Source organism: Tinamus guttatus, unplaced genomic scaffold, assembly GCF_059628265.1.
Source record: "Tinamus guttatus ecotype Peru unplaced genomic scaffold, ASM5962826v1 Tinamus_guttatus_pri_ptg000710l, whole genome shotgun sequence".
Classification (NCBI taxonomy): domain Eukaryota; kingdom Metazoa; phylum Chordata; class Aves; order Tinamiformes; family Tinamidae; genus Tinamus; species Tinamus guttatus.
This window is the reverse complement of record NW_028289244.1, coordinates 2,039,298-2,062,479: the sequence shown is the minus strand read 5'-3', so window position 1 is coordinate 2,062,479 and position 23,182 is coordinate 2,039,298. Positions and strand designations below refer to the sequence as shown.

At 39.8% G+C, this 23,182-nt stretch overlaps 1 protein-coding gene across 1 annotated transcript; it reads left to right on the top strand.

Annotated features, from left to right (window-relative positions):
* The first annotated feature begins 1,635 nt into the window (after positions 1-1,635).
* On the top strand, positions 1,636-16,374 carry PPP2CA (protein phosphatase 2 catalytic subunit alpha). The gene is made up of 7 exons (XM_088536906.1): positions 1,636-1,937; positions 12,255-12,464; positions 13,175-13,348; positions 13,512-13,601; positions 14,008-14,169; positions 14,934-15,052; positions 15,624-16,374. Exons 1-7 carry the CDS (start codon positions 1,836-1,838, stop codon positions 15,694-15,696), a joined length of 930 nt encoding a protein of 309 aa, XP_088393032.1. The 5' UTR covers positions 1,636-1,835; the 3' UTR covers positions 15,697-16,374.
* The last annotated feature ends 6,808 nt before the right edge of the window (positions 16,375-23,182 follow it).

Here is a 23,182-nt window from a genome sequence, read left to right as displayed (position 1 = left end):
CTATTTTATACTTTTAATGCTTTTTCTTAAACAGCCCTTACATGGATTTTATAGGCAGAAGCATAACTAATTGCAAGATGGTCACCAAGAGCAGTACAGAGACCCATGAAGTGAAAATATATTCAGAACTCAGGCCAACAGCTGTTAGAGGAAATAAATTTTAAGTTGGTGGGTTAAACAGGAAATGGCATTTTTGATTTATTTGCAATTATTTAGGATATTAATAAAAGACATGCTACAAGGTAAATTCTTGCAACTTATCATTGTTCAACAGGCAACACGTTTCATTCTACATCATAATCCAAGTACCAAACTAAGGACATTGGAAGATGCAAATCTACATAAAAATGTTGGGATATCTTGTAAAATGTTTTTGCCAGCATTAGTATATGCAACACCCAAGTTCGATTTTGACTTGCTTGACAACCGTGTGTGAGGAAATTCTGACGAGGAGAAACTGAGGCTGACACATGGGAACTAACATTCTTTCCCCCTTGCTCACTGTTTAATTGATAGTTTACTGCAGTAGCAGGCTAAGAATTTAACAGTTTAGGCTCCGTATTGGGCAATTTCTGCCCAAGACTTAACACTTATTAACTTAAAACAGGCTTCGTCAGCCTGAGAGTTACAACAGGGTATGTTTTGTCCAAACTTTGACCCTCGCAGTGAGGCAAAGACCAGGTTTGTGCGCTGACCTTTTCATGCCTTATGGAAATTATTTTGGAGAAACCTTGTAATAACTGGCATTGCTGGTAATAAAGATGTAAATGACAGCAAAACATGTAATATATCCCCAATTACAGAACTTATTTCTTTCATCCCTTTTTAAATGCATTTTCCTTTTATCTTACTATCTTAAAAGAAAAAAAAAAAGAAGTTCATGTGCACTAAAAAAGAACCTTAAGGTCACCCACTACTTCTCTGTATTTTGCCAAAAACTTCCTTTTTACCTCACTTATGCCTAAGAAAGTCATTAATTTTCCCAGGACTCTTAAGCATGAGCTGTTCTAAAGGAAAGAACTGCAACACAGCTCCAGCTACATCTTTTCTAACAAAGCACTGCACGGTAGCAAACCCAACCTGCTATTTACCGTTTATTTTTAAACTGAAAGGATTTATCTCTAAGCATTTAACACCAGCAAGTGCTCCCCCGCTTTTTCACAATTCGAATAGAGGGCAGCGCAGAGAAACTCCATTAAAACAAAACAAAATCAACAGCTCACAGATACGCAAGGCCTCTCACCCAGAGAGGAGCCCACAGACACGGGGAGGGGGGTCTCCTTCCCGCGAGAGAGGTCGCGGACCCCTCCCGATCCACCAACAGCTCAAAGGGGCCGCCGCAGCCGCCTCACAAAACGGGCGGGAAAACTCCGCGGGCGCCACCGCCCCCTCGCGCGCATGCGCGGTGGCAGCCGCCCCCCCCCCCCGCCCTCGCTCGCGAGCCGCCCCCCACCCCCAGCCCGTTGTTTTGCGCCGCGCAGGCGCAAACGCGCCCCGCTGCCCTCCCACCCGCCCGCCGGGTCCTACGCGGCCGCGGGCAGTGCGCATGCGCGGCACCGCCCGGCTTCTGCGCGTGCGCCGTGGCCGCCTCGGCGGAGTGGAAGCCTAGGTGGTGACGTCAGGCGCGGCGGCCATTACACGGTGTGGTGCGAGGGCGCGGGCGGCAGAGCTGCTGCTGCTGCGGAGAGCCCCGTTCCGGCCGCCGCCCCCGCAGCGTCCCGGGCCGCCCGCGCACGTCCCGCCGCCTCGTAGCTGCCGCTGTTGGGAGTGAGTCCGCGCGGCCGCCGGGGCGGTGCGCCAGGAGGAGGAGGAGGAGGAGGGGGCGAGCGGGCGGGATGGAGGAGAAGGTCTTCACCAAGGAGCTCGACCAGTGGGTGGAGCAGCTCAACGAGTGCAAGCAGCTCTCCGAGGGGCAGGTGAAGAGCCTCTGCGAGAAGGTGAGCGGGGACGGCGCGAGCCGCGGCGCGGTGGCTGCTGCCGCCGAGGAGGCAGCGGCGGCGGCCCTGGCGGGCGGGACGGCGGTTGTGAGGTGGCGGCAGCGGCGTTGGGAGAGCGGCGCGGGCGGCCCCGCGCCCCCCTGCCGCGGCGCTGGGCGCCGGGCTCCGCCTCCCGCCTGCTCAGCGGCCTCCTAAGATGGCGCCGCCGCCGCCGGGATGCTGGGCGAGAGACCCCCGAGCGCCGCCGCCATCCCGGGGCCGCGGCGGCGCCTTCCCGCCCGCGAAAGCGGCTCCCAGCCACCCCGGGCGGCCGCCGCCGGGACGCGAGGGGCCTGCGGGCGCCGGGACGCGGCCTCCGCGGTGCGGGCGGCTTCGGCGCTGCCGCCTCCCCTGGCGCCCCTCCAAGCGGCCCCCAAAACGAGGATGATTGCGATAAAAATAAAGTGTATGGGTATCAGCTTAGAACTGCTGCGGACGAAAAGCTCGATATTGCCTATAACGCTCTTTTATTTATATATGTATGTACATATAACATATATAAGTAGAAGCTTATTTATAACTGTTAATTGAAGCATAGATTAGCTTTCGGATGAAGTTTCTGTAAAGAAAATTGCTGGTTGCATGAAATAGAGAATGGACAATTTAGATGACATGTAGCTTTTTATTTCTGTGGCAATTGATTAAAAACACTGGGATTTGGTGTTGGAATACTGCATTTTCTGCTCTGCGTATCATTCAGAAAGGTCTTAATATCAGCCCAGGACAAATCATTTTTGACTAAGTTGGTGATGTAAGTGCTTGCTTATCTGTGTCAGTGTTTGTTTTTGTGAAGGTGAACTTGATTAAACTATTAGGGCAGATGGCCTTTCGATTTTCCTATTTAATGAAAATTTAGATGTTAATATTGTGTGCTAACAGCTGTTACTTATTTTGGTATGTCTTTAAAATAGTTTTTATAGTGTGTTGTTCCTGATCAGTTTGGCTGTGGACCTGAAGGAGAGGCTCTCATGTATGAAGATCTGTTCATTTCTCCATAATATCCTCTGCTCTAATAAAAGTCATGACCTATCTCTTCCAGCATTGCTTTTCTAATGACTGTCAGGCCACATTCTTGGACCTGCATGAATAAGGAGGTCTTTTGGATGTGTGGAAACACTTAATACAGCTCTGAGTATAAATAGCTTTGATTCTAGGAATGGAAATTAAGGGAAAATCAGTTCTGGTGTCATCAAACTTAATTTTCCAATTGAATTTTAATCCTGAATGTGATTAAAAATTAATAGCTGAAGACATGTCAATTGCTGGAGGTTTTCTGTGCTCATGTATTTCTAGGTAGAAGGAAGTAATAGTTGTGGGCTGTGTGGGAGCTAGAAATAGGGGAAGTCATGGAGGTACTCAGTTCTGAAGAAGCCTGTGTACCAACTCTGAGAAGTAATGAAATATTTTAAATTTGACATTGCATCCTCAAATGCTGTAGCATGCTGTCTTAGCATCAAGTCATTTCTATCTGGTTTGTTGCTTACCATTTTTTTTTCTTTCCTCAAAGAGGTAATTCCTTTTACCATCAGTTATAAGCAGATGTTCATACAGGTACCTGACCACTGCTTTAGTGGATATTTTTGTAAGGTTTTGTGATAGCTTGCAGAAGTGTGGGGCATATGTAAAAAGCTTTCAGTTTACTGGAGGCTTTGGGAAGATGAGGCAAGGCACACTATTCGAAATCGGAGACAAAAGATACTATAGTCCTATTCACTGTTGCTGTGCAAAGAAAACAGGCTGAGCTTTTTTTTTTTTTTTTTTTTTTTTTTTTTCTCCTTCCCCCCTCCCAATGAAGAATGAAAGTTAAGTGTATTTCTGGAAAATATAGGATGCTCATCACCAAAATAATTTCTTGACAGCAGGTAAGCGAAAGGGTCTAATCTCTGAAAGACTCAAGGGGTCATAAGACAGGTGTTTGGAAGAATCACCTTTTGATATGTAGATGTCCTACCTATTAACATCTGACTTGAAGACACAAGGAATAGAGAGTGGAGAAGGAAATGGTTTCTATTAAGTCTTACCTATCCTCTTGAAGTGGGAAGCTATTTTCTTGAAAGGGAGGCACCAGTTACGTTTTTCATTTCGGGGGAGGGGGGGGAAGGAGTTTAAGACACGTTTCCACTCTTCCAGATTGGGTCTGGAGTAGTTGGATGAATTGCACCCGGGGTTAATGTTTTTCTATAAACAGCTTGATGTGTTAAGGATAATATCAACTATTTTTACTATTCCAAGGGACAGATTAAAAATTCTACTAACCATAAATTGTTGTTTCCATTTCATGAAACTGTAGCTTGGACTGTTTAAAAATTCTTGTGTGATTGTTATGGGGGGGGAAAACTACAGACACTTCTGTTGAATGATCTTCCTGAGACTGGTATTTCAGGATTTGCTGGGCCTTTATGCCTGTGGACTGGTGCCTATCTAATAAGAATAAGCCTAAGGGCTCTGTTGCATTTCAGTGTTGATATCTGAAGAAGTTAACAGCTATTTACAAACTCTATATAATGTAGCATGATAACTTAAGTATGGTCACTTAGGTGTCCCAGTTACTTTGCTGATGTATTTCATGTTTTGCTTGGTTGCCTAGGTAATAATAGCAATGTTGTTAACTTGGCAGAAATGTCTTCTAAACCTAGCAATAACTTGTAACCATATCTGCTTTATACATAACTCTCTGCTTTCGTAAATGAATTAACAGCTGCACAGAAGTCCACATTAAGTTATTCTTAAAATATACAACACACATTAAGCTATCTCATTGGCAAATTGTTTGTTCCTTAATTACTTGGTTAGTATAAGTTCTGAGGAGTAAGTTCCAGATTTACACTATATAGACTGTGGATAAGTAATAGGGTGTTGGTAGTGCAGGTTCTGTAAAGCTTATTGCTGAATTCCTTCATGGCTGCCCTTTTCAGAAGAGAAGGGAAATCTTTTTTGCCAGGTGAGATTTTTTCCCTTGTTGATAATTTAAAGAAGGGGGAAAAATACTGTTTTGGAATGCTATCCTCTTTTTGCCTTGAGAGGGCAATGATCTCGTCTCCTTTCTCATCCTTTGTAAGTGCCCTTTATCGCAAAAGAGGTGGGTGTGTTGCATTGCTCAGGAAGGTAGGATGGCACTCTATGGATGCACAAAGGAATGAATTGAATTTGTGGATGGAATATCCACTGGTTGTTTTTAAAACTAGTTAGTACAGGTGGATGGAGAGTTAACAATCTTCCCTTGAAATATTAGTCTGTAATTGAGTGGTCTGAAGATAACAGTTTTTGGAAAGAGATATAAGCTACTGGTGTATGCTGTGTAGAAATCTTTTACTTTCCCCTGTTCTTGAGTTACTAGCAAAACCCTTCTGAATAGATACTATTGCCATCTAAAAAGGTAAAACTGAATGAAGAGCTGATACTGTCAAAGACTTCTAGAACACTTGGTTCAAACCTTGCTTTCTGCAGCTTTTGATCAATAACAAAGTTCTTGGTTACTCTTGCTGTTGGGCTTGTCATCAGTGTTAACTTCTGTAGCTTAAATCTGTTTTGAGGCTATACTGATCTCTAGCACATGTCTTATTAATGATGTGTTTCCAACTCTTGCACCCTCAGCGGCTTTCCATTGCTTTCAGGTCTGTAAAATTCTATATGACAGAGTTGTGCTGTTGCTTGTAAGGCTTTTTTCTTAATAAATTGGAAGTGAAAGATGCATATCTCTTAGTCTTGTTTTAAAGGTCATTTCAGGTGTAGTTTTAAGATAACATCGTTAAGACGAATACCCACTTGTTGTTGTTGTTTTTTTTTTTTTTTTTTTTTTTTTTTTTTTTTTTCTTTCTAGTTGAAGTCTAAAACCATGTTCCAAATCTACCTGTGGTAAAGCTATTGCCTCCTCAGGCCTTGCGGTAGAGCTGTTTCTATTATTGCTCCTTAGCCATTTTTGATTAGTCATCTGTCTTACCTTAAACAATGTAATAACACAACCTGTCTGGCTTTGGCTGTCCAGTGTCAAGGAGGACTCATAAAACAGCTGAGCTAAAAACTGAAGGAGCAATGGCAGAATTTTTGTCTTCATTTAGGGACTCTTAACCACTACCCATATATTCAATAACAATCGTTGCTGTGTTTCATTTCTTCAAGCAGTATACTAAGCTGGAAAAACAGGGAGTGTATTCCTGATCAAGGATAAATACTGGGGCTTGACTACTCAGTAATCAGATCTTCAGTATTTCAGCTGTGTGTATATAAAATACCATTATATAAGATTCAAGTACATTGCATTACATGCTTGCTAGTTAGTTTTGGAGTATACCTCTGTATTTGGAACACATGCCTATCCTGCAGCCTTCTAGTCAGTATCCTGGTTGTGCTTGTAACATAAATGTGTTTAGCTGTTTGGAGTTTAGAGCTTTGTGCAAAAGACAACCTTCTGAACTTACTGTCCCATGAGTACAGCCTAATGAAGCTGCACTGTAAAACCTTTGTTACTGCTAATGCTGTGTTTGATGAACATGAAGCTCCTTTAGTAAGTAGCTGACCAGCTATAGTAGTTAGCACAAATTCTTCTTAACCATTTTTGGATCCATTAGCCTTAAAACTGTGGTATTTACCTTCAACTAGGAAAGGTAACAGAGCTTGGGCACAGCTGGCTTTGAAATAAGTTTAGTCGTCTTTTTTTTTTTTTTTTCCTCCTTTCAATAAAGAATTCAAGCAACATTAAGCGAGTCCAGCTAACTCCTACAGACAGGACTTGAAGACCATCCCTGCGTAAAGGGTTGGCTTTGTGTCATCACTGTTATGATTCTTTAGAACTTTTGTGTAGAAAGAAAGGTATCTCTCTCTTCTGAGCATCTCCACAATTTTTAGAAAGATTTTTCTAGATTTTTTTAAAAAATTTCCTTTAATTCAAAGTTGAAGGCACCAGGATCTCTTGTATGGTCAAAAATAATGATGATGTTGAACAGAGCCTACTTCTGTCCCTCATATTTTCCATCTTGTCTGATCAGCTATTGATACTTGGCAATTCCCTTTCTTCTCCCAAGTCTGACTCCAAATAGCTCTGTATTAGAAAGCAAAGTCCACTGCCCGTTACTTCCTTTTAGAGCTTCTAGAATTCATGGGGAGAGAAGAAAGGCAGTTCTGAATCTTAGAACACTGGTACTAGGATTGATCTTTTGGTTACAGCAAGATTTTGTGTTTAATTGGTTTCCTTTTTAGCAATTTCTATTTTTGTAAGGTAGTTAAGGCTGTTGCTAAGTTGTGGAGCACTGCAGAAGGTAGTTATGTATGGTACAGGAATCTCATTAGATATTATGCACTTGGGGAGTTGGCCTTGTAGCACTTGCAAATAGTCAATGATGTATCTATAGGTCATTGTACTTCCATTTTAAATTGTTAGCTCTCTTTGTTACTTTGTTATTCTATTTTATTCCAGTCTTAATTACTGTTTTCTTTAGCATATACACCCCATATTTCAATCAGTATATTCTTATCAATACTATTTAAGAATATAAAGGGCTACAGATACCTAGGTACCACACTGTGACGCATGCATTCTCAGCAGCTGTATTGTGATGTGTTGTTCAGACATTCTTTGTTTGACTTCGTAGACTTCTAAATTTTCAATATTACTAGCAGTGAGCATTTTTTTTTTCCAGAATGCAGGCACAGGTATTGCTTATAAGCCCAGAGAAAAAGCAGATCAAGATATCTTCTAGTTCAACTCCAGTAATTTTTTTTTTGCTGCAGTTGCTCCTTCTATGTCTGGTGAAAACCTATTTTTATTATTCTAATTAGTAGTTAAATGCCAGTGTGGAACTTTTTGAATATTAATTTTATTCCTACATTCATTTTTTTCATTCAACTCTAATACCTTAGAAGATTCTGATGTTCAGTGCAAGTTAATTTCCTTTTTTTGTCTCATACGTAATTTAACCTCTTGCTTAACATCTTCTCAAAAGGGTGATATTGAAGGCTTGATTTCTCTCTCTTTTTAAGACATAAGGCTAAAGAAAATACCTTTTGCTTTAAAAGCAGGTAATACAGGCTTTGGTTTTAACATGGTTTCCTTCCTTCAGATGTGAGGAAAATAAGTTTTATGTTGAATGCATTTGTTGGCTTCACTTTACAGAAGACTTCCTAAGTGTAATGGGATGACCTCTTGTTTGGAATTGGAATCCATTCCAGGTCATGATTTTTGACCTGGTAAAACTAGTCTTCATCCCAATTAGCTGATCACTGTGGCTTTAGTCATATCCTGTGCACCTCAAATACAGGAAATTAGGGGTGTGGTTGAAGACTTCAATCTAGTTAAAATATGATAACTGCAAATACCTATTTTTTCTTTGCTGCAGCATGACGCCTCTCCAAGCCTACTTTGAGATAGAGTGGCAGTTTGTAAGTGTGAATTCTGGACTAAGAACAACACATTACAGATTGTAATTCTGAATTTGGAGTTATGTTGTATAATTAAAATAATGATATCTTCTTTCTTGAATTGCTGGTATCCCACCATTAACACTAAATCAATGCTCTAAAACACTTGCAGAGCAGCTTCACACCCTCTTTTACATCCCCACAAAGTCAAAATGGTGTTTATGAGAAGGAGTAGAAACTAATCGAGAACTATCTGGTATGTTCTGGCAATACAAAGGAGTTGGTGCAGAGGTGGATTTAGGGGAATTCTTCAGAAATGATCAGTGTAAACACATTGAGGTGTAGTGTTGAGGTACTCTGAGACAAATTTGCTTGTCCGCAACATGCAGTGAGTTGGGAATGATAGTGTTACTGCTAGATTGTAGCCCTTAAGGCCCTCGGTTTTGAGCCTTTAAAATCTCTGCCATATTAGCTAAAAATTGAAGTTGAGAACAAAGGAAATAGGAGGTACCTCTGCATGCGTGAAAGTCTTACCTTTTATTAAGGAAAACTGCAGAGATGAGAATTGCATGGTAGCAGCTTTAAAAGTCATAACTTTTTTTTAAAAACAAAAACAAAAAACTTCTGTTTACATACTATAAAAGGTAGAGGTGAATCCTGCATTGTCTAAAAATAATGAAGGTAGTCTTTTTTGTAGAAAATGTGATGGGCAAAGTCAACAAAACAATGCTTTGCTGCTTGTCCTATCATTATGAAATATGCAGCAGTTCAGGAACATTTAAGTACCAGATTGTGTTTTCATCCAGGAATACTTTAATTATAGTAAGGTGAAGATTTGCTGTTTTCTTGTCTGTTTAAACCATTGTTTTTATTATTGCTGTGTCTTGGGTTGCTCTGGGGTTCTATGAAGTCATGGTTTTTTTCCCTCAGAAAAAATGGCTGAGTAAGCAGATGTCTGGGATGGTGTGAATGAACTTCAGGTGCTGTGGCTGAGCTGAAGAGTATTTGATATGTGCTTAGTGCTTGAACTTTCAGGTTGCTTTGAGTAAAATGCATGGCTTTCCACCTTGGCGGTGATTATTTATGCTGACATTCTACTTGGTTCTGATGCTTACAATTTCACAAGAGAAGAGCATCTTCTCCAGGCATGTTTTTTTCCTATATTATGTATAGAACTTTGTAATGTAAAGTGTATGCTATTAATGTCAAGTTCTTGTTTAGGTTCATTCAACTTCTTAAATTTGTAGAATATTATCGTAAATGTGTGGGTCACTTACCAAGATTAGAAAATATTAACCAATACAGATATTCAGTGCTATCTTACCATTCAGAAATACGTGAAAAATGTTTAAGAAATGAAGACAGTGGTAAGTGCTCAAAAAAAAAAGTTCAGAATTGCGTAACTGTTTATCTAGTGATAGGCAGTGCAACTTGAATGTTGCAACATGCCAATGTCAAAATTTTGCTAAATATTGCACTGTTACCCATCTTGGCAATAGGTCACTGAGTCTGGGGTACAAGGAATCGAGTATTTTCTCCCTAATTCTGTCTCTGGAGGACCTGATCAAGGAGTACTTGTCTGCTGTGAAGGCTGCTGAAAGGCTATACTCCTTCCTTTCCATAGGGAAATGTAGGGGAGCTGCTGGCAGGGGGTCCTGTCGGTTTTGGAAGGAGACCTGACAGGGAGTTGGGTGAAGTGGCTGGGCAAGTTGCATCATCCCAGTGCTCTGGAAAAAGATGGGGAGAGGAGTAGAACCAGCTGAAGGTTGCACAGGGTGGTGTGTGATCCAGTACAAGGTCAGTGCTGCTGGTAACCCAGTTCAGTGTATTAACATGGGCTGTTGCTTTACCCCTCTGTAGGAAATGATTTACAGTAGAGATTGGGTTATGCATTATAAGATGTCATGGTAACTTGTTTTCTAGGATTTTTTTTTCCCTGCTTTCAGGTGCCGTAACATTTGTTTTAACAGGCAAGTACACTGCTTAAGCAATCCAGTGTAGCCATTGTTAATGGCAGGACTCGAATGGGCTCAGCAGTTCATGCAACAGTATTTCATAAGCTTTGCTTCAGAACATTAAAATATTTCAATCGCTACACTAACATTCTTGTGTTGTAGGATTTAAATAGATTGATATTTGCAAGTTGACCTGGAACAGTCTTTTTCCATCAGAGTAGCCGTCTGATGTAAGCATATGACCATATGTGTAAGATATCAGAGTGATTTAATTTTTCAAAAGCTGAGGAAGTGACAACCCTAATGCTGCAAGCAATGCCAGTCTAGTCCCTGTCAACATGAAAGTTGCATACCTTCGAAGATAAAAACAAATCTGTATTCTTTGTGCAGGGCTTCCAGTGTGGCAAGAGAATATGGGAGTAGAAAGCATTCTAATTAAACATTTTTTCCTACAGAGGTGCTGTAGGTGTCTACCTTTCTCTGTCAAAAGAATCACTATAAAAGCTTTCATGGATTCAGGTGGCTAATGCTTCTGTATGTGTATTAGGGGAGTATTAATAATGCTGAGAATGTTTTAACACCTTCAAAACATCCGGTGAGTGTCACTGCATTAAAATGAACTTAAGTCAGACTATCTTAAAATAAAACTAGGTTTTTAGTGTCTACCACAAGTCAGCAGTGACCTATCTTTAGCACTAGGCACAGCATGAGTGGAAACTGTCATCTGAGATTGACTTTTAATGTAAATATGTCTGCAAAATGATTTAACTGCTACTCATGCTTTAATATGTAAAGCTCTGTGCTCTACAGGATACTTACCATGATAGTGTTTTCTTCTCCCTTCCCCCAGTGTTGAATGAATCCCATTGAATTTCTTGCGTTTTCATCATTAAGTATGTGTTGCTGGCCCTTTCCTTGTTTGAAATAGTTACTGTGGTGGAAAACCTGGATAGTACCTAGGAAAAGAGATATGGGACAGGGGGGAGGACCATCATTCTCCAGCTAATGGATAGAATGGAAACTTGGACACAGCAGCATGGTTCATTCCAATACCCAGTATTTAATGGACTGATTAGATTTTAACTTCCAATGTTCCTTTCCTAAACTTTAAAATCTAATGCTGTGTAAACAATTCTGAATATATGCTACAGTTCTTTCGAAATACTTTGTGCTTGGCTTAGGAAAACAAAACCACAAGGTAGTATGCTGCTTAGCTGTTGCATTAGCTTTGAGAAAGTATTAAGAAAACTGACCCTAAAATGAATGTGACTTGTTCACGTGGCTCTTCCATCAGTATTATAATACTGACACATACTTCAGAATATTTTGGATTCAGCATGCATTATACATCGGTATGTGTACATACATAGGTATTTATTACTGTTTCTGGGAGCCTTGTAAACATCTTGGGTTATAAAACAGATTGTAGCTTTATGTATTCTTTTGTCATTCCAGTAATATGGTAAGGTTTTTTTTAAAAAAAAAGGTTTTTTGGGTAGGTAAGCTGGTGATTAAGAGACCTGAAAATCTTTGTGGAGACTAACCCCGAAAGTTGCTTCTATTTATGTTTCTGATATCCTCTTGATTTACAAATTTACTTTGGTATGCGTTTGGTGTCTGTTCTGAGAACAAACTAACAACCGGCAATGTGATGATATGATTAACAGGTTCTTGTGTTATTTTAAAATTACCTTTTTGATGCTATATTTAGCTGGTGCCTCTTCATCAAATTGCCGTTGTCTGCAACTTCTATGTAGGCAGTTTCAAAAAAAAAAAAAAAAAAAAAAGACAATCTGTGTCTCATAGGTATCCATTCAGCTTTTAAAGGCACAATACAGTTTCTTGCATGTACTTAAACTCGACTTGTTTCAAAAGGCTTTTGCAGATAATGTTTGGCAATTACTAATACCAGTCAGTGTAGTTTGCGTTCTGCTTGTGCTTTATTTCTTGTCTTTTTTTTCTTTTTCAGGCTAAAGAAATTTTGACAAAAGAATCTAATGTACAAGAAGTGCGATGTCCAGTCACAGTCTGTGGAGATGTCCACGGACAGTTTCACGATCTCATGGAACTTTTCAGAATTGGAGGCAAATCACCAGACACAAATTATTTGTTTATGGGGGACTATGTTGACAGAGGCTATTATTCAGTTGAAACGGTCACATTGCTTGTAGCTCTTAAGGTAACTTTTCCTCAACTGTATGATTCTAAATGACACTTATAACTACTTTGCTCTTTTAAGAATATACTATGCTTATTTTATAGATAAAATGAAATGCTAGCTTTCTTACTTTTCTAAAATATTTCTGAAAATATAACTTTCAGGTGCAAGCATATATAACTTTCTAAAATAAGTTCTCTGTATATATATGTGTGTGTTACTTAGGCTAGTATAAGTAAAGAAAGATACACAAACTTTGCATTCTAAGAAATATAGAAATAGCAGCTTTTTCAAACTTACAGACCTTGCCTTACCAAGCAAGGAATGCTGCATGGTTGTAGTGGGTGTAGATGTTATGCTTGGAAAGAGAAGCATAAGGCCTGTGGGATAAAAGAGCTGAAATATTTTAAGGATAAAGAATTAGGAGTTCTGCAAATGAGCTTCCACTATATACACAAGCACAAATGTAGTGTGTGTGTGTGTGTGTGTAGATATATAAAAAACATGGGAAAGTTTGCAATTCATCTCCAAGTACATGATATTAAATGTATTATTCTATTTCAGAGAGACATTGTAATTGAATCTTTATCCTTAAAAATATTTTTTGCTGCTTTATTGGCTTAACAAAGGGGAGAAAAAGCAAACTTGTTTTTTGGGGGGCTGGGGATATAGAATGGACTGGGCAGGGGTATGCCTGTTTTGCTGCCTCTAAAATAACGTGTTACGTTTAGGTCCGTTACCGTGAACGTATCACAATCCTTCGAGGGAACCATGAAAGCAGGCAAATCACACAAGTATATGGCTTCTATGATGAATGTTTAAGGAAATACGGAAATGCAAACGTTTGGAAATACTTTACAGATCTTTTTGATTATCTTCCTCTAACTGCCTTGGTGGATGGCCAGGTATGTTGAAGTTTAGAAATTAAATGTCACCAGTTGTAAAGGTAGCTGTTACTTTAAAGCTGTTAGAACACTGTATTAACTTTGCAGTTTTTCTTCTAATTGTTCAGTAGCTAAAATAGAGTAAATGGATTGGATAAATTCTCTCTGTATGCAACTCTTTCAGATTTTCTGTCTACATGGTGGTCTCTCTCCATCGATAGATACACTGGATCACATCAGAGCACTTGATCGCTTGCAGGAAGTTCCCCATGAGGTACTGAAAAAAATAGACTGTCTAAACTTGTGGTAGGACTCATGGTTCAGTGTATATCTTAATACATATGCAGGTTGAAAATGAAATTCAAAACAACTTAGCAGTATGAAAATGCCTATCTTCCTGTTTAGTTTTCTGAAGGAAACTTAAGAGGCATGTTCTTGCCTAAAATAAGAAACATTAACATAGCTGAGATCTCAACAACTAGGAGGTGAGAATGACTTTTTCACAGATTCTCCATTAACTTCCTAGTAGTATCTCAGGGGTTATCTGCAGTAGTTGTAGTTGATAGCCATTCTGTTCATTACTGTCTTAATGAGATGGTGTAGTAGGTTTGTTCAGCAGCACATGTGTTGCTTTTGATTATTTTCATGTTTAGTTTCTGAAATAACTTGCATTCTTACAGGGTCCAATGTGTGACTTGCTATGGTCAGATCCAGATGATCGTGGTGGCTGGGGAATTTCTCCTCGAGGTGCAGGCTATACATTTGGACAGGATATTTCAGAAACCTTTAATCATGCTAATGGCCTTACATTGGTTTCAAGAGCTCATCAGTTGGTAATGGAGGTAAGCAGTGTCACTGTCAAACTCTGGGTTCATTGGTTGATGCATTAATGCCATGTTTGGTATGTGTAAGATGTGCACGTGGGCTTCTGTGACAACATCTCATGATACAGGTGAGAATCTTCCTGAAACTCTTTATTTTGAAACTGTCGATTTCCTACTATGGGTTTCGCACTATCGGAGCTTCTCAACTTGGCAGTGGAGCAATTTCTTTTTCTTTCAAAAAGTTACCATGACATCACAAACTAGACTTTATTAGCAACTCTGGTATTACACTTCTATGCAGGTAGAAGGGCTGTTAGTGTTCAGTCTCTTGTTGGGAAGATACACCCAAGCATGTGTGCCTTAAAGACATCTTTATCCTCTTTAGGTATGGGCTTTTTGCCCTTAGGCTTCAGTTACACTCTTGACAATTAGTATTTTTAAATGTATCTGGGTTCTGGTTTTGACTGCAGCTTAAAATTGCAAGTGGGTTGTGCATTTTAGAATTGCTTTTACAACAGCAGTGCAACCAAAAAATCTTTCTGTCCATTTCAATGAGCTGAGCTTACGCTTGCTAATAAGCAACATGCATGGGCTATTTTCCCTACTCTTTTCCTTTCAATAAACGAAGACTTACCCTTGATGTTCTTTTTAAAATGGTGCTACAAATGCTACTGAGGATTTTGCACATGTAATAACCTATTAAAATGATTTTATATTAGGTAGAACAATGTGGCTGTCATTATCTTCTCCTCTTCATTTTCCTGTGCCCTCTCTCTCTCCAGGGATACAACTGGTGCCATGATCGGAATGTAGTAACAATTTTCAGTGCTCCAAACTATTGTTACCGTTGTGGCAATCAGGCTGCAATTATGGAACTTGATGATACTCTAAAATACTCCTTGTAAGTATCTTTAAAGATGAGATTCATGCTGAATGTGGTTGTTAGGACAGTTGTTCTAGCAAAATACCATTCAATTACTGTGTTCAGGTGTGTTTCTTCCCTATATATTCTTGGAGATTAAATGAGTATAAAACTGTCAGATTAGTCACATCTAAAATGCTACAGACCACCAAATCTGTGGAAGTGTTGAAATCTCTTGCTTGTTGAATTAGTGTGTATTCTTACTGAGTTTAGTGAAATTCTGTAGAAGTCTGAAGAAGAATTTGTAAGTAGGACAACCCTGTCATGTTTGAGATGATGCCAGTCTAGGGCAAGAAACAGTTCTTCAGACAAGGATTAATTCCTTTCCAATCAATAGTTCTTTGGTAACAATCATAAAACTAGTTTAAAATACAGGGATTAAAAGTACTTACTATCAGGAGAAGTGGAAGAAATTGTGCACTTGTTCTAGGAAATTTTTTGTTTGAAAAACTGACCTATATGTTAACACCATTGCTAGTGTGATCACATAGAAAATACATGAATGCAAACAGAGCTGTTGCAGTTTCATTAATGTTGGTGCTTTTTTCAGTTTGCAGTTTGATCCAGCACCACGTAGAGGTGAACCGCATGTTACTCGTCGCACCCCAGACTACTTCCTGTAAAGAGATTTTAGACCTGTACAGTATTGCCATGAACCATATGTTGACCTAAAGAAAATGGGAAGAGCAACAGTAACTCCAAAGTGTCAGAAAATATTTAACATTCAAACTTGTTTTCACATGGACCAAAAGACGTGCCATATTCAAATACAAAGCCTCTTGTCGTCAACAACTGTGACCACTTTAGAATGAACCAGTTCATTGCATGCTGAAGCAACATTGTTGGTCAAGAACCCAGTTTCTGGCATAGCGCTATTTGTAGTTACTTTTGCTTTCTCTGAGAGACTGCAAATAATAAGATGTAGACATTAACACCTCGTGAATACATTTAACTTTCCATTTAGCTATAGCTTTATTCAGCATGACTGTAGATAAGGATAGCAGCAAACAATCATTGAAGCTTAAAGAACATTTTTAAAATAAGTACCAAGGCCTCATATTTGTTCTGAAACTGTTTGTTTGTTTTATTTTCAGGGAATACTGTTTAATTTAATTGTATTGATTTTTTTTGTCTGCACTCAGTTCCCATTCCCATTCTCTGCCCTACCATATTGTCCTTTGTAATTGTCCAAGCATAGTGAATTACTTTGAACAGAACTGTTTTTTTCTGTAAAACAATGTTACTGCAGGAAAGAGCTGCAGTGTTTTTCATAATAAACTTGTGAACTAAGTATGGAAAAATGTCAAATTCTAATTGCATCTTAGGTCAGATCTGGTTTAATAAACTAGCACTTTGCTTGATGAGTTTTATAAACCCATCAATTTCCACCTTAAGGTAACTAAAAATGAGAAGTTCAAGTATGCTGAGAAACTGATTTACTGAATTTTATCCCAGGGAGCTGTCTGGTCACCTGCTGTCAGTGATGTGAGGATCAAGCTGGTTTGTTACTGGAATGTTGTTTAGTTTTCCCTCTTGGTGCTCTCTTCAAATATTCAGAAATAGACATTATCCTATATTCTTCTCTGATTATTGAAGCTTTTTTCCAAGTGTAAAGCTAAGATTGAGATATTTCCAATGTAGGTGCTAATACTGGATTTTTTTTCTGGAAAAAAAAAAAACAAGAATAAATCAATTTTCTAAATATTGAAGGAATAACTTGAAACTCAATAGTATATGTATTGCCCGAGCTTCCATTTTGAAACATAATGACATGGTTTATATTTCTGTTTAAGATTCTTTTACTTATTTCATGATTTGAATCCTGATTTATTTTAGTTAAAATGGTATAGAAATTTGAAAAGTTTGCGTTTCTAAAGCTTGCACTCTTATTGGGTGTATCTTCAAGAGACTTTGCAGGCTGTTTTGATGGAAGACTCGATATTCGTATTGCTTTTGAAACTTTATTACTCCCTTGGGCACAACGTAGACTTTGCTACAGGAAGGTTATTTAGCTGTATTTTGGAATTAAGCACTGTAAGCAATTTTGTGTATGTCTAGGTTACAGATTAAAAACATGGAGACATTATTGCAGACACACAGACACACTCTGGGTGCTTTCTTGCTTTTCTGCTGAAGGAACTGCTTCATTCCCTAATTTGTAATGAAGTTGCTTAGAAAAAGAGTGGTGCTTCTTTGTTCCGTTTCTGAAAATGCTGAGTGTTTACTTCTCTTAACCAAAAAAAATCTGACTTGTCCTGCAGGTTGGGCTCCAGACTACTTCTCTGGAGCCCTTCAGTCTTCTAAAGCTTGATCTTTTAAAGGAAGAAGCACCTACTAAAAATAGGTGCATTTGAGATCACCTTTTTTTAGTATAACAGGAGCTTTGCTTTGATCACTCTTTAAAAAAAAAAAAAAAAAAAAAAAAAAAAAAAAGAAAAAGTCGTCAGTTCTTCACTGTAGAAAATAGTTCACTCTAAATTGCTTTTGCTTGCCATTGTCTGTATGCATAAATATTTTTGTGGATAGAAGTTTGTGTCTTAATTGACACCACTCCTTCAAGAGCAGTTGCTTTGTCCCATTTTCTGTTTTCCTTGTTACTTCAGTAGGTCTGACTCATCTTTTCCAGTGGGTCAGCATGTAAACATGTAAACAGACAGTTTGTTACACTTCTCTGCTCAATGCAAGCAATTTTTAATGAAGTCAGAGGAAACTGTGCTGAAAGTCAATCCAATCTCTGCACTCTGCTTTTTTCCACATAATTGTGTTTGGATTGGCTGCTTGAAGATCTCATGGAGAATATGGCACTGAACAATGAATTTTCACTTGGATGGAGTTTGGCAACAAGCATTCCTAACAATTTGAAAGCATATCTAGAAAATGCTGAAGGAGCAGGTTTCTTCTCCTTCAAGAATAGAAGGAGAATTTAGGTGGTAATATTTCTTCAAGTAAACATAACTGTCTTGTTTCTTGGTAGCAGATTAAGTAGAAGAGCCCATTCATGTGCAAAGCTTTGCTCCCTTTAAACTGATGACACCTATGGCAGAGAAACCAGCACATGTAGGGTTTGTATTTCTCTGCTAGAGGTCCTTTTTTGATGGTTAATTAGTTTTCTTCTTCAGTGCAAAGAATAAATAATTCCATGAAAGGTGAATAGGGGCAGCTAGAAAGCCAGTATTATGGTAGCTGGTGTTGTGGGTTTTCTTTTTTAAAGAGGTTATTCTAGTTTTGAATGAGGGCTAACATTTGGTTTTAACTTGTCTGAAAGCAGCTTTCAATAAAACAGGATACTCTTCTACAGACCGATGTAAGCATTTACAGTGCCTTTTACCTTTCAAAATTGGCTGATACTGGAGAGGCAAGGGAGACTTTCAAGACTTCAGTATTGCATTTTACTTAACTCGACGTCCTGTGATCTGGACGTGTATGTAAATTCATGTGTCAGACAAGTAGATGTCTTTCATTTGTGGACACCTGCCCTTCTGGATTAAGGAGTCATCTAAGTTAAAAACAGTGAAGTTTTAGTTACATGTACTCCTTACAGGAAACCATTCAATAACTCATTGAAAGAAAAACTGGAAAGGATCTGGAATGTATTTCCCTGTCTTTTTCCTTCTTTGTGTTCTTTCTGCAAGCTTCTTTCCTGTCTCCTGTAAAACTTGGAGCTGTTGCCTCCTTCCCCTGCCTCCTGCTTCTCATCAGGTTCTAGCCAGCAGCCCTGAATTGTTTTTCTGCCGGTGAATCCAAGCAAACTGCTGTAGTGTAACCTGTTCTGCAGCGCTCATGAGAACTGGGTTGGCAGCTGCAACAGCACGTGTCGGGATATGTAAATATGCATTTTCCCCAAGGTAAATCAGTGCATATGTTTGTCAGTTCATGCTAATATCTGATTGCTTTAAACTGCTGGCCCTTGCACACAAGTCGAGGGTCACTGCCGTGAATGTTTTGGCAGCGTTACCCGTTCTAGGTTTTCTAATATTTCTGGAAGGATTTTTGACATGCAGACACGTGAGAATGAACAGAGCCAGTTAACTTATTACTCTCTCTTCTCCTGGATGATAACAGGATAAATTCTGCCTTGGGAAGAAGGCGACAAGAGCATGTATGTGTTCCTGAGGAAAGCTTTCCCGTTTCGTCTCACTGTTCCAATCTGGTTGCTGTCAAAGTCTTATTTGAAAACATTTACAGGTTTCTGGCTTCTTAAAGTTACAATTCTTGTTAGCCCATGTTCCGAGTTTCCAGTGACTTTAAAGAGTAAACCTTGAAACACTGACATCTAGTTTCATAAAATAATTGTGTGGTAAGACTATCCTGGGCCTAATTGCTCTGTCAACTAGCAATTCAGCCTTAATCGTACAAGCAAAGCATTTCCCCATGCAAATACAAAAATAAAGCTAAAACACCAATGTTAGGTTTATTTGGCACTTTTCATCGTGGTTCAGTAAATAGGCTACAATTCTTCCTGTAACGGTAATGTGTTTCAAGTGTTAATAGTATGGGAATAAAAGACTAGATGGTGGTGGAGGGGAAACAGGGATGTAAGAAGCGAACAGGGCTGCAGGATAAATGTACTTGCAGAGACTACAGTCCGTGCAACTGCTTAGCAGTGACATTTTTATTGCAACTGTACAGGTATGTAATTAGACTTGTATGTCAGGCCCACATAGGTTGAGGCAAACCTACATGACAGAAATGTCTCTAGCACTCTGCAACCACATCCCTGGGTTACAGAAACACAGATTGTTGAGCAAAAGTGCATTTAAGCAGTGAATTAAAATTCTTGTTGAATGCCTGTGCTGTTTGCTAAAGGGATTGTTCTAGAGAATTAACAATTCTTTGTGAGTTTCAGGAGAAAACAATTTGAAAGCAGATTAAGTTTTAAGCAAAGATTTGAGTGGATTGTGTAGAAGTATCTTTCAGTATATGTGAATAGGCATAAAAAAGCCACGCAGAGTAAGCAGTTCATGACTCTGCCCGCTGCGGTTTTCCAAAATGTTATTTTGGTGCTCTAATTCACTTGGCTGTGTTCCTTTTGGATGAGAATGAAGGCAAGTTGCTCTCTTGAGCAAGGGAGCAGAGTTCTTTGGCATATGTTCAGGAAGAAAAGGCTGAAACAACAACTCTGGCTTAAACCAAGCAGTGCTTCATGTTCCAGCCTTTGAAAACCTGTCCTATGGCTTAAAAGCATCATTACTCTAGATGGGGCGAGCTACAGTTCTTGATCTCATAGTTGTAAATGGAACCGATCTGGGATGAAGATTAAACTGATGGCCTATCCCATATAAAACATCCATCACATAGTACCTGAATACTACTTGTGTATAATTAGTCAACATGAGGGAAAATACTTGAGAGAAAATAAAAAAGACATAATTACATCTTTAGTGCTGTTAGTACTGCAGCGGGCTGCTAGAGAGGCTATGGAGTATCTGTCCTTGCAGCCTTCCAAACTGGGCTCAGCAGAGTCATGGCTGAGCTGGGACTGCTGCTGTTTCTAGCAAGAGATTGGGCTAAATGACTTCCTGAGGTCTCCTCCAAGCAACGTTTCTGTGATAAAACAAAATCCTACTGGGTTATAGTATACTTGAATTAAAATGTAGTCTTATTGTGGTAGCTTGCTAATCAAACTGAAGCTGTTAAGACTTCTTGATTTGTAAAACATGTAGAAAACAAAGGGGGAAAAAAGCTCAAGTAACTTCAGAGGGATTTCAGTCCCTTTTTGCTCAGTGATGGCATCGTGCCAATTTATTCTGCTTTGGGGTGCTGAGAAGGGAGCAATGGTGCAATTAAAGGTGAGTAGCCCTGATGACAACTTGTGGGCAAGTGCTTTTCATGAGGTAAGTGTAGATTTTTGCAGATACCTGGGTCATTGCATAAGGTTGTGTAAATCAAATTAAATGTTTGCTGTTTGGGCCTGTCACATGCAAATGTCTTGCTCATCTGATTTTCCTCATACTGAGTTGTTGCTTCTAGATAAGGTGTCTTCTGGATTGTGCATTTAAAATGAAGCGCTGAACTAGCACATGGGGATGTGCAGTTCAAACTCACAATCTCATGGTCGATTTGGACTGAAAGGCATTGACATGAGGAGGAAAGAAAACTTAACCATACAGTTCTTCATCAAAGAAAACATACTTTACAGTAGATTCTCTTCCTTTTGTTTTTTAATATGTTTTGTACTTTTGATGCTCATTTGACAGTTGAAGTTCAGTGAGTTGATACGAATTTCCTTGAAGTTAATGCTCACGGGGCCCTTCTGCATTCCCTGCCTAAAGGAGACGGCAGCGTCTTTGCCAAGGATGCTCACATCCTTCAATTTCTTTCTATTTCTTTGGAGATTTTTTTTTCTGTATTTATTTTTCCATCTTTAACTCAGTCATCTCACTTTGGAAAAAGTGGGTCCAGAACCCACTGAAGCCCTTTTTTTTAAAAAAAGTTGTGATTTAGCCTGACACCTGAACTGCAGCATGCTTATATCTCATGAAATTTCCTTTGAAATACCAAAGCCCTCGCACTTTATTGTCCATGGCATCAGTACCAGCCCAAGTTCTGTTCCCACTATGTAACCCTAGAAAGAAAACCTGATTTCACTAATACCACAATAGGTTATCAGGGATATTCACAATTTTATAAACAGCCACTTAGGGTAATTCTCAACTTAAAGCAAGTCTATTTGTATTTTTACTCGGCTCATAGAATAGTGGGAATGTTCTACCGTTCCTTCATGGAAGACTTCCCTTTGTTTGCAGCAGCTTTTTGCTGACGGCTCCGTATGTTCATTACGCTCATCTGCTATATCCCCTGGCAGAGACAACTCCAATTGCTGCATTGGAAAGGAGAACCCAGAAACAGGGCATGGATTTCAGTAACGGGAGCTGCCCTGATGTGCAGGGTCTCCCCTCTCTGGAGAGAAGTCCCTGAGCACCATGGAGGGGACAGTGATCCAGGGACTTGCCCGGAGCGTTTCCAGCGCTCCCTCCGGCACCACTCCCGGTCCTGCTCCGGCAGGAATGAGGCCTGGCACCATCTCGTGGCTGTGCTTGTATCAGGTGCTGCTCCTCTGCCTCGGTGCCCTTGCCCATCTGCTGCTCAGGGGCCCTGAGGAGGAAGATCACAGTGTTTCCCCTCTGCAGAAAAGCTCTTTCTACCAGAAAATATCAACACTGAGATCTGTGTTTTTACAGTGAACCAGTCCTCATTTTTTCCTGTTGATATGCCTTCTGGTTTTTGAAAACATTCCTGTTTTTATTCCTGAACAAGGAGCATGTTTTCCTGCAAGTCCTATCTCCCCTTTGTGTGGATTAAGTTCGTGTTGAGCTCTGACTCTTGCCTTCTCCCTTCCTTTCTGGCATATTCCACCTTGCTGTCCATGGATCTTGGGACTCTTGAGTTTGCAGGTCTGCCTTCTGTTCAGGATTTTATGAGCTTGGTATCAGAAGAATAAAGCTGAGATTCTTTAAGCCTGGTTCTGAGGCTTTGACAGCCTTGTGCCACACTCTGAATATTAAAAATAATCTTTTTTGCATTGTGTGAGCTCCATTGACTGTGAATTGCCAACAAAAACCAGTTCCTCTGCCTGTAAAAATGGATTTGGGGGCAGAGCCTTTTTTTTTTTTTTACCTAAGAGAAACAGCACTAAGAATAGAAGCCAGGGTTTTGGAGGAAATGCAGAACCCTCTCCATGAGGCTGCGCTCGTCCCTAGCACTGTGTCCGGGAGAAATCCCTTCCCCCTGCAGCCGCCGTGCTCGGGGATGTAGGTCAGCGCCGCGCGGATCTGATCAGTGTTAAATCGAGCTCATCCTCCTCTGGGTTGCTCCAGTCCTCTCAGGTATTTGCATTACAGCTAAGCTTCCCTCATCCCCTTTCCAGATCTGGATTCTCTGTGGTAAAAGGCCTTTAATTTTAATCTATCTGTGGCTGATACGGAGCACGATTATCTACGTGGCTCAGAATGGCAAATATTAGGTTCAGGATTATTTGCTTTGGGAAGATTACCGATCCATCTAACAATGGAAACTGGTGCTCCCACCCTCTGAAAAGGCTCCTTATTGGCCTTGCAGCGGGATGGATCTTTTGGGTTATTAATATTGACTCACATTACCTTACCAGTC

Excerpts from the sequence above, each read along its gene's own strand:
- PPP2CA (XM_088536906.1), top strand. The coding sequence starts at position 1,836 with ATGGAGGAGAAGGTCTTCACCAAGGAGCTCGACCAGTGGGTGGAGCAG. Across the intron at positions 1,938-12,254 it reads TGAAGAGCCTCTGCGAGAAG|GCTAAAGAAATTTTGACAAA; the intron begins GTGAGCGGGGAC and ends TTTCTTTTTCAG. Across the intron at positions 13,349-13,511 it reads CTGCCTTGGTGGATGGCCAG|ATTTTCTGTCTACATGGTGG; the intron begins GTATGTTGAAGT and ends CAACTCTTTCAG.